The sequence below is a fragment of the Trichechus manatus genome, unplaced genomic scaffold (genome assembly GCF_000243295.1).
Source record: "Trichechus manatus latirostris isolate Lorelei unplaced genomic scaffold, TriManLat1.0 scaffold00122, whole genome shotgun sequence".
Lineage (NCBI taxonomy): Eukaryota > Metazoa > Chordata > Mammalia > Sirenia > Trichechidae > Trichechus > Trichechus manatus.
This window is the reverse complement of record NW_004444058.1, coordinates 2373097-2382713: the sequence shown is the minus strand read 5'-3', so window position 1 is coordinate 2382713 and position 9617 is coordinate 2373097. Positions and strand designations below refer to the sequence as shown.

Sequence of the window (9617 nt, the reverse complement as noted above, 5' to 3'; positions counted from 1 at the left end):
TTTTTGGGGAGGGGATACAATTCAACCCATAACAATGTGTTTCCAGAAAGCAAAGGTGCTTGAAAGGAAAACAGATTTTTCCACGTTAACCCAGGCTATCCACATTGTGTCTCCCACCCCTGCCATCCTGCCCCCCAACCACAGCTCTCCGGCCACTGTGGTGGAAATTCGGGTGTCAGGGTGCTGAGCTGGGCACCAAAGCCCAGCTGAACAGCACTTGAAAAAAAAGTCTACAGATGCCGCTTCCTGTGGGTGCCGAGCACGGGCAGCAGGCAGTGGGCAGCGGCCGTGTGCTTTGGCCAAGTGGCTGTCTAGCACAGCGGCCACCGGGGGTCCGCCTGGGGCTCCCTCCTCTCCTCACGTTCTGAAAACTGCCTGTCAGTGACTAGGCCCCACAGCATCACAGCAAGGAAGGTCTTTGTACCTCTTCTAAATGTCTGGGATTATGTAACAGCTGACCGAGTCCATGTTAGACAATTCAAACTTCGTGGATGGGCAACACTCAATCCTCCAATCAGGTCGATTGTCCATAGGAGGGGCTGACAGAGAGACAAATACTCAGATTTCCACTGCCAAAGGCTCTGCGCCACTTACTTGCCTGGAAGTGCACACCTGTGTGGGGCAGTTGTGATTTTCTGACTGTGGCAAACTAGAGTTCACACCCTTACACGCGTGTTAGAGAAGAAAAAGGAACCAAACGTTTCTGTCTCAACACAAAGAAAGGCACTGCAGACTGGCTTTCAATGTGACATCTTTAATGTGGACATTCAGGTATGGAGATGATGCAGTCAGGGTGGGGCAGGGGCCAGGGCCCCAGACAGCATCCAGGCTGCGCCGGCTCAGCAGGGCCGATGAGGGGCCAGGATGGGGCGGGTGGATGAACCCTGGAGGGCCATGCTGAGCACTGGTGTCAACATCACCACACCACGTCCGCTGTGCTCTCGGCCAAGCACTGAGCCAGGTGGGCGTCGATGTCCAGCTGGGACAGCCTACAAGGGGAAGGGGACACAGGTCACTCACTTCGACCAAGTCCTCAGCCTACAGGGCCCACAGCAGGAAAGCATGAACTGCTGCTCATTACCAGCCGGATGGAAAGGGGTGCCTCTGTGTGGCCAGAATATTCTTAGGCACTACAAGGTGTGAAATCACTTTTGTTCTTGGTTCTTTAGAAAAAACAACCTAGGGGATTTCCTAAGTAACCAACAGCCCCTGAAGATTTATTAGGCCCTGGTCTGGCTAGGGAGCCTGCCTGGTAACTGACAAGAAGCACGAGGATTGGCTTATAAAAGCCCTGGAACACGGAGGTTTGGGAGCTTCCTGGTTAACAAGAGGCAGGAGGGATAACACATGCCCTAGGTCAGGGAAGTCCTGCGCTGAAAACCCTCCCAGAGCCAGCTGAGAGCTGTGGTAGTTGAGAAGCAGGCAGCAGCACCAGCCAAAGAGCCTCAGACACCAGTGCCTCTCCCACCCACCACCCCCCACCCTGCCCCAGCCAAAGCCCTCTGGCTGCCATAGCTTTAATGAGGATGTCAGGATGCTGAGCTGGGCACCAAAGACCAGCTGAAAAGCACTTGAAGGAAAACAGTCCAAGAGCTGTTCCAGCGGGAGCTTGTCTGCTCTGAGAGCTGTCCTGGCTGATGAAGGGTGGGATGTGCGCTCCACTTGGGGGACCCTTCCAGACCTTGCCTGTGTACCTCTTCCTGATGCTGATTCTGGTTGTTCCTTGTTACTCCAGAGTTGTATCTTTTGCCCTAATGAATTGTATCCTTTTTACCTTACAACTGTAAACCACATGAGGGTAAGTATAGTCCATGAGCTCTGAGACATTATAGCGAATTATGGAACTCAGCGGGGGGCGGGGGGGCAGCCGGTGTTAGAAATCATGGAGAAGTTGGAAAGCGCGGCTACACTTTACCTCCACCTCCTAGGAACCAGCTTTGTGCTGATTCTCATTCACAGAATTATCCGTTTAGGCACCTTCATGCCCTTGTGCTGACGTAAGCTGGCAACAGCACGAATGGCCTGCCGGAGACGTAAATTGGCAGGAGCAGGAACAGGGCCTGGGAAAGAGGTGGCCATCCGTGACCACTGTCAGGAGTTCAAGGTACTGCATGGACCTCACCGGCCCACAAATGGCCTTTTCCAAATTGTGTTGCTGCTTTTGAACCTTTCTCTCAAATATTTTCACAGCGTCGCCCTGGACACACATCGTGGGGTTGTGAGACACATTCTCAGCCCCTCTGGACTCCCTGCATGCAGGGTGGGGGCTGGGCCAGCACTGGCACCCCGAGTCTGAACAAAGCCTCAAGGATCCGGATGCTACTGCCACTTGAGAACTGGGTGGCTAGAAGGAGGGGCCGTGCCTCTCCTATCTCGGGTTCAAGGCCCCCAGGGCAATCTGTACACTCCAAACTGCACTCACGTGGGACTTCTGACAGCCTCTGCCCTCACGTCCAGGCGGGTCCTGAGGTCTTCAGGAGCACCACCTCCCCCCCGCCGACTCCATTCCCACTCCACTCCGTCAACCTGAACTGTTTTCCTGCCTCAGCTGTCGGCTCCTGGGCATGTGCACCCTACAGCAGTGCGCCAGGCCTCTCCCAGACACTGTCGAGGGCCCCCCTCTTCCCAACAGCAGGTCTTGGACACTACTGCCAGCCCCCAAGCTCTGACCAGGCACCTGGGTTCCTCCAGCCACCAGACTCACCCCTCACCTTTGGGAGCAGTGAGTCAGAGATGCCATCTGGAGCCATGGAGGCGTTTCATAAAAATGCCTCCAGACCTGAAGACCTCCTGCAGACCGCCCTGTGGCCACAGCCTCGGTTCTGCCCTACCATCCAGCCCAGGCGCCCTCTCCACCCTTCAGACCCACCAGGCCTTCGCCTGTGCTTGCTGACATCCCTGGCTGACCAGTGAGGTCACCTGTCCAAATGGAATGGCCTTTACCTCTGACCAGTTTTGGGCCCAGCACCGCCCCCTCCTCCCACCTGTTGAAGGCAAGCATTAGTTCAAGAGTCTCTGTCCTTAAAAACTTTCCCCAAGCATAACTAAAAGCAAACTTTGTTCAAAATATGGTTCTGCGATAACCATCAACAATTGCCGTCAAGTCAATACCAACAGTTCAATTACTGCGTCTGGCTGTTAGACCGGCCCCTCTTGAAGCCTCCTCAAGGCCCATGGTCCCTGCTGAGGGGCCTGAGCTGCCCAGCCTGCCTCAGCCTGGTGGCCCCATCTGTTGGAGTCCCAGCGTACCCACAGTTGCCCCAGTCATGTGGGACGTGGTCATCTATCTCCCTGTCCTCATCAGAGACGTGTCATCTCTCTCAGGTGTCTGTCTTCCGGCTGAAGTATGCTCTCTTGTTTACAATCAAATGAAAGACCATGATAGAAGCATTCCAGACACACTGAAACGTGGACCTAACTTCACCAACACCCACTTTGGAAAACGCAGGGGCACTCTGCCAAATCATTTAAACAACTGTTTAAAAGCCTCAAAAAGGAAAGCGTTTTCTAATGTCCCTGTCTTGTGGAGTCTTTTTTTAGATGATCTAGAAACGCAAGGGATTCAAAGACAAAGAGGCCTCGGCCTAGAGTGGGGAGGAGGGGCTGGGGCTGCCCTGACGGCATCACAAATCTTAGCGGCTTCTACCAAGAAAATCAACCTCCTCAAGAGCCTTCACGAGTGTCTTCTGTGTCTAGCTTTCCTGATTGGTACAGATCAAAAAGATCTCACTGTTTGAAAAGACGTTCACTGCTTGGTCAGGATCAGTAAGCAAGTTAGTACTTCCAGTTTACAATAATCTCAAAACGCCAGTGGTAAGAAGGAAGTGTGGACAATGACACACCGGGTTTGGAAGCATTTCTGCAGTCTCCAGTACTGTTCCAGGCTCAGGAGTCCCTGGGTGGTGCAAATGGTTAAGCGCTCGGCTGCTGATAGGTTGGAGGTTCGAGTTCACCAAGAGGTGCCTCAGAAGAAAGATCTGGTGATCTACTTCTGAAAAATCAGCTATTGAAAACCCCATGAAGCACAGTTCTGCACTGAGACACACAGGGTTGTCATGAGTCACAGCAACTGGTTTTGGTTCCAGGCTCAGGAATTTTCTAGAGGCGCTTCAGGCAGGCTTACCTGCAGTGGAAATGTTCTTTCAGGTGCTCACCAACCCTCCTGCCAAACCCACCTTGTACCTACCTGTGGCTTCCCCTACACATGGTCCACCTTGGAGAGCCATGCACCCAGACCAGCAACCAGCCCCTCTCCTCTCCCCAGCCCCCTGAGCTGTTTGGGTGCCATCACCCCCACACCACATCCAACTGCTGCAGGCTACAATGTTGAGTGAAATTTAAAACAGAAGAATCACCAATTCATATCCAACAAAGACTAAATAACGACATTCCTCAAACAGCACAGCATGAATCAAACCATACCTGCCTAACACAGTGCACCTGCTGAAAGCTCACGCAAGCTTCACCTGCATAGTTGGCTTGGGGCTCACCCCAACACCAGGCCTTTCCAGGCTTGGTTCTGACAAAATTTTACAGATTGGAGAAACCCAGACATTTGATTTTAAGGTATGTGTCTCTCTCTCTGAATAAAAGCATCTAAACAAGTTCCTGTACAGCGTTTGTGCTATATGTTTTCGTAACTGGTTCGGTCTGTGCCTTGCAGTTTGGGGCTAACTCTGGAATCTATCCCCTTCACCCTGGTTTTGATAGCGCTCTTTTTGATTTTCCAAGACCGGAGACAGAGCAAGTCACTTCGGCACACTCTCCCAGCCCATTAAACCTGGAGCAGCTGGTTGCTCGAAGCCTGCTCTTCATTAGATCACTGAGTCTGAATTGACTCGAAGGCAACAGGATTTTGTTTTTTTAAACCTGCTCATTCCTGCTGTCCTGACCCCAGAGCCTCATGCCAGGGGGACTGCAATTACAGTGAGAAGGGCCCCATAGGTAACTGGCCTGGTGCAGCAAGACATGTGACCCCCACGCTGGGCAGTTTGGGCTTAATAGCAAAATTAGGTTCCATTCTCCTTACTTAGAAACAAGGCATAAAAATATCTTGGGTTTTTAAGAGAAGAAAAGGTTTCTCCAGACACCACAACCAGGTCATCATTTTTGAAGTCTACAACCCACCACTGCAGACCCACACTGGGTTCTGCCCACTGGACCTGGCCTGGCATGGCCCTGGAGGCACCCTGGGCTGGTGTCCTGGGCTCCACCAAGTGGAGAAGAGGCTGCCTGCCTCCTACGTAGAGTCGGTGTGGCCCTAAATCTGCGGCTGGTCCTGCTGCGTCCCAGAAGGTGGACAAGCGGGTGGACCTCCAACTCAGTAACCTGGGAAGGGACCGGCACACTGCACAACCAGCTTGAGCATGAAATGTGACTCTATAAGGGCTGAAGCTGAGCTACTGGTGCTCTTGACCTTTTGAAAATGGCTGTGGTTTCCAAACAGAGCTGGGGTTCCCTGGGACTGTGGAGGGAGGCCAAGGGTGGGCCACTCACTTGGTGCTGAACTCTGCCTGGCACATGGGGCAGCACACCAGTGCCGGAACCTCCTTCACCGACGGTGGCTTTTCCTCCACCGACGGTGGCTTTTCCTCCACCGACGGTGGCTTTTCCTCCACCGACGGCTGTTCCTTGGCGATGGGGGTTACGCCGGGCTCAGGCTCGGGGTGTCGGAATGCGGACGGGGCGGGGGACCCCGGGCGCCCCCTGATCCCGCGGAGCAGGCAGGAGGAGCGGGTGCCGCGCCCCGGAGCCGGCGGAAAGGGCGTCCAGGGAAAGTCCTTGCCTCCGACCGTGAAGACCTCAACGGGCGCCGTGTGCTCGGGGTCGCGCCTGGGCTCCTGCAAGAAAGGCATGGTCGAGCTGCGCCAGCCTGGAGACCTGGCCTGGCGACCTGACGCGGGTCCCCAGCCCACCGTCGACCAGCGGCACCACGCGCCCCCACGGAGCCGGCGTTCCCGAAAGCCACCGCATCGCCCCTGCGGGCCCTGGTGGCAGCAGAGCACTGCATACGGCGCCCCCTACCCACACGGGGCCCCGGGACGCACCTGGAGCGGGAAGGCAGGCAGCGGTGGGGGCGCGGTAGACAGGTCCATACCTGGGAGCAGGGTGCGCAGCAGCTCAGCCCAGGGCTCAGCGCTCTCGCTCTCGCTCCCGCTCCCGGTCTCCTGCAGGAACCAGGGGCGGCCGCTGGGGGGCCTGGGGACGGAGTCGGGGGCTCTGCGAGGGGGTGGGCGACAAGGCACGGAGGCTCAGCGCTGGGGGAAGGAGGCAGCAAGGGGGAAGGGACTCGGGGGGTTGAGTATGAAACTGGGAGGCGCTCAGTGCGGTGGGGGTGGGACGGCGAGGGGGTGCGACACGGGGGGAGCGAGTTGCCGGAGAACGCGCGGAGTGGTCCCGAAGGCTGGGAGGGGCGGCACGAGGGGAGGGGACTTGCGCTGGGGGAAGGGGCGACACCCCGGGTGGGAAGCTCGCAGGGCGGGGCGGGGTGGAGGAGGGGCGTCAAGTTCGGCCTGGGACCTCGGCACCCCCTTCCCCTGAGAACCCGGCCCGCAGGCCGTCCTAGCCGGCCTCACCCAGCCTCCGAGGGTGGCCTCCGGCGTCTCAGCCTCAGCCGCGGCCTGTACCCGCCGCCTGCGTCCGCCGCCATCCGTTCCGGGCGTACCACGCGCCCTCGCCTCTCCTGCCGCGTCCGGCGGAAGTGAGGAGGCCCGCGACCCCGCCCTGAACACCCGACCCTCGCCCTGCGCCCTACTTCCAGACCCCCACTCTGCGCCCTGTGCCCTGGACCCAGACCTCCGCCCCGCGTCCTGGACCCAGACCTCCGCCCCGCGTCCTGGACCACGACCCCTACGCCCGCCCGCGACTGAGACCCTACTGCCCAGCGTTTAAGCCGGGGGTGACCCCAGTTTTGTGACACTGTCGGAATGGAAAGTGGCTTGACCCCATACTGTGGGGAAACTGAGGCTACTTCCTCCCCCATCGCAGAGGGAGAGGACTACGGTGGGTGGAGGTCTCGCACATTCCCTCTTCTGCCCCCCACCCCCGCCCGTCACCGCAAAATCAACTTGTAGAGAACGCTAGACGGACTTCCACTAGCCTCCCACCCCTCTGCGCCTGGCGACAGGCAGGGACAATGGGCAGGAAGTCACGTGGTGGGAGCCCCCACCCGCGGTCCCTCTGGCCAGCCCCTGGTGTGGGGGAGGGGCGGGAAAACAGGCCCCGCCCTGGCTCTGCAGCTTCCCAGACTCACTCAGCCGCTCGAGCCTCAGTTTACACCTCTTGAGTAACTATTTAGACTCCTAGACACGTGCAGGCCCAGAGCTGGCTCCTGGAGAAGTTGTTTTCTTACCAACACTAGGAAGTGGGGATCCCTAGCCAACAAAGAAGTGAGGCAAAGAAGTCCAGAGCCAGAGGCCAGCCAGGCCTCAGGGGTCCTGGGCCAGGGCGCTGGGCCTGCAGGCAGGCCAGGAGTGGATAGGCTGGGAGTGGACAACTACGGAGTCCTCCTCCCCACCCCCTCCCACCAGGGGTCACAGGCACGCCAGGTTCTGCCACTTGGTGGCAGAAGATGCTCAGGCACCCTCTGGGCCTCTCCCCCTGCCAGCCCGCGCTGCCCTCGTTCCTCCGGGCCTGCCTCCCCAACAGCTATGGCTGCCCCTGCAGGAGGGAAGGAGGCTTAGGTCTGCAGAGGGCGTCCTGGACTGAATCCCACCCTGGGGACTGCAGGGGGTGGGCAGCGGGCCGCCTCCTCTCAGGGGCCAGGTGCTGGGACCTTGGTCATTTCCCCTCTGCCTGCCCTGGCAGTTCTGGGGCTCTGCTCGGCCGCCCCCTCTGCAGTGGCTATTCCTACGCCCTTACCTCTGCTCACAGGTTTCTTGGGCCTTGAACACCCCTTCCCGGTACACTCCTACCCTCTTGCGAGCCCGGGCCATGTTCGGCATCCTCCAGTAGCCTCCTGGCCCACTCCACCATAGATGTCCAGTCTTGCTCTCACCAGCATAGGATCATCTCTAGTCCCAGCTAGCCTGGGTGCAGATTCACTTACTCAATCAACAAACACTCCCTGAGCGCCCACCATATGCCAGGGACTGTCCTCAATGCTAGAGACCCCTGGAGGACAAGAAACAGGGCCGCCACCGACGGTGGGAGAAGCAGACCCACAGCAACAAATAGATGGACAAGACATCGTGGGTGCTGTGAAGGGGTCATAGGGGAGCTGCATTTGGCAGGGTGGTCTCGGAGCCTCTGGAAGAGTTGGCCTGGGCCTTCAGAGATTGGCCAGCCTGCTCCTGGAGAAGGAAGCCCAGGTGTGAGGGCTCCTGGTCCCCGTGGGCCCAGCCCATATCTGGCACATTGCAGGTGCCAGAGGACCACGAGTACTCCCAGCCTGCCTGTGTCTGGGATTCCCACACATGGTCCCGGGGGGCCTGGTTCCTAAGAGACCAGCCTTAGGGACTTCCAGGAGGGCGGCGCCGGGGCAGGAAGTAGGCAACAGAGTGTGCTTGGGTCCAGGACAGTGTCCTCGCCCCCTCCTCCCTTTCTCCCTGTGGCTCTCCCCGGTGTAAAGTTCCTCTCTTCAGCCCCTCACCCTCCACTGGGTTCCCTTGGGTGGCCATGTGCACACTCCACCCCACCCAGCAATGGGGCCCAGAGCCAGCCTCGAGAGATGGATTCCAAGCCCTGGACCCTTCTCCCCCCTGCCCTGTTTTGGGTCTGTTGGGCAGAGCCTAGGAGGTCCAGGCTCCTGGCCCCCAGAGACTGAGGCTCAGTCCTGCTTCAGGGGAAAAGACTCGTGGTACCGCGCAAGGACATGCATGTGGGCATGTGTGTGCCAGGTCATTGCTCCTGAGCCGGTGCCCCTCAGGGTAGGGGAACCCAAGACACCCCCGAAAGCCCAGCACCAGGAGCTTCCCTGGGGTTTTCAGCGCGCTGGCCACACAGCCTGGGAGGGGCTCCCAGATACCCCAGTCCCTAGATGCCTATGCGGCCCTGGGGCTGACCCAGAACCACTGGGGTCCTTAAAGAGCTCTGACTCCTGACAAGCGGCCAGTTCAGCTGACCTGCCTGGAGTCTTCGTCCTGCAGCCCACCCAGACCCTGTGGCTGGACTCAGGCTTGGAGGGTGGGGGCACCTGCCACACTTTGCTTTGGCCTTCCCACCCCAATTGGCCTCATTTCCCCGGGCCGCCCAGGGCGAGAGGCCCGAACCCCGGAAAGGCAGCGTGGTGGGGCAGGCAGCCTCGTGACCATGACAAACCGAGAGCCTGAGAGGCCCCACAGAGAATGGAGCTGGATGACCCCTGCCCCGGCAGCGAGCAGGTGCCAGCATTTGTCAGGAAGCCCTGCCCCCCTGAATCCCCTTCCACGCTGCTGATTCCCCGACAGCTGCCGCCTGCAGGGGGAACAGGCCACGGGGGAACAGGCCAGGCTCTGGCCCTTAGGAAGCGGAGCTGCGAGCGTCCAGCGCCACCAGCCCACCTTGCTGCAGCTGTCCCCCCACACCCCACCCCCCCTGTCATCTGAACTGCACGAGTAGGGGTGGGGCTGGAGCAAGTTTAAAAGTTGAACTTGACTAAAAGGCTTGTTTTTTCTGAGCCATCTGCTACAGTGACGGGG

General features: G+C 58.6%; 1 protein-coding gene across 1 annotated transcript; it reads right to left on the bottom strand.

Annotated features, from left to right (window-relative positions):
• Nucleotides 1–751: 751 nt before the first annotated feature.
• Nucleotides 752–6649, bottom strand: FAAP20 (FA core complex associated protein 20). Its single transcript, XM_012557838.2, has 4 exons — nucleotides 6576–6649; nucleotides 6048–6219; nucleotides 5497–5840; nucleotides 752–989 (listed from the first exon to the last, which is right to left on the bottom strand). Exons 1-4 carry the CDS (start codon nucleotides 6647–6649, stop codon nucleotides 917–919), a joined length of 663 nt encoding a protein of 220 aa, XP_012413292.2. The 3' UTR covers nucleotides 752–916.
• Nucleotides 6650–9617: the final 2968 nt, after the last annotated feature.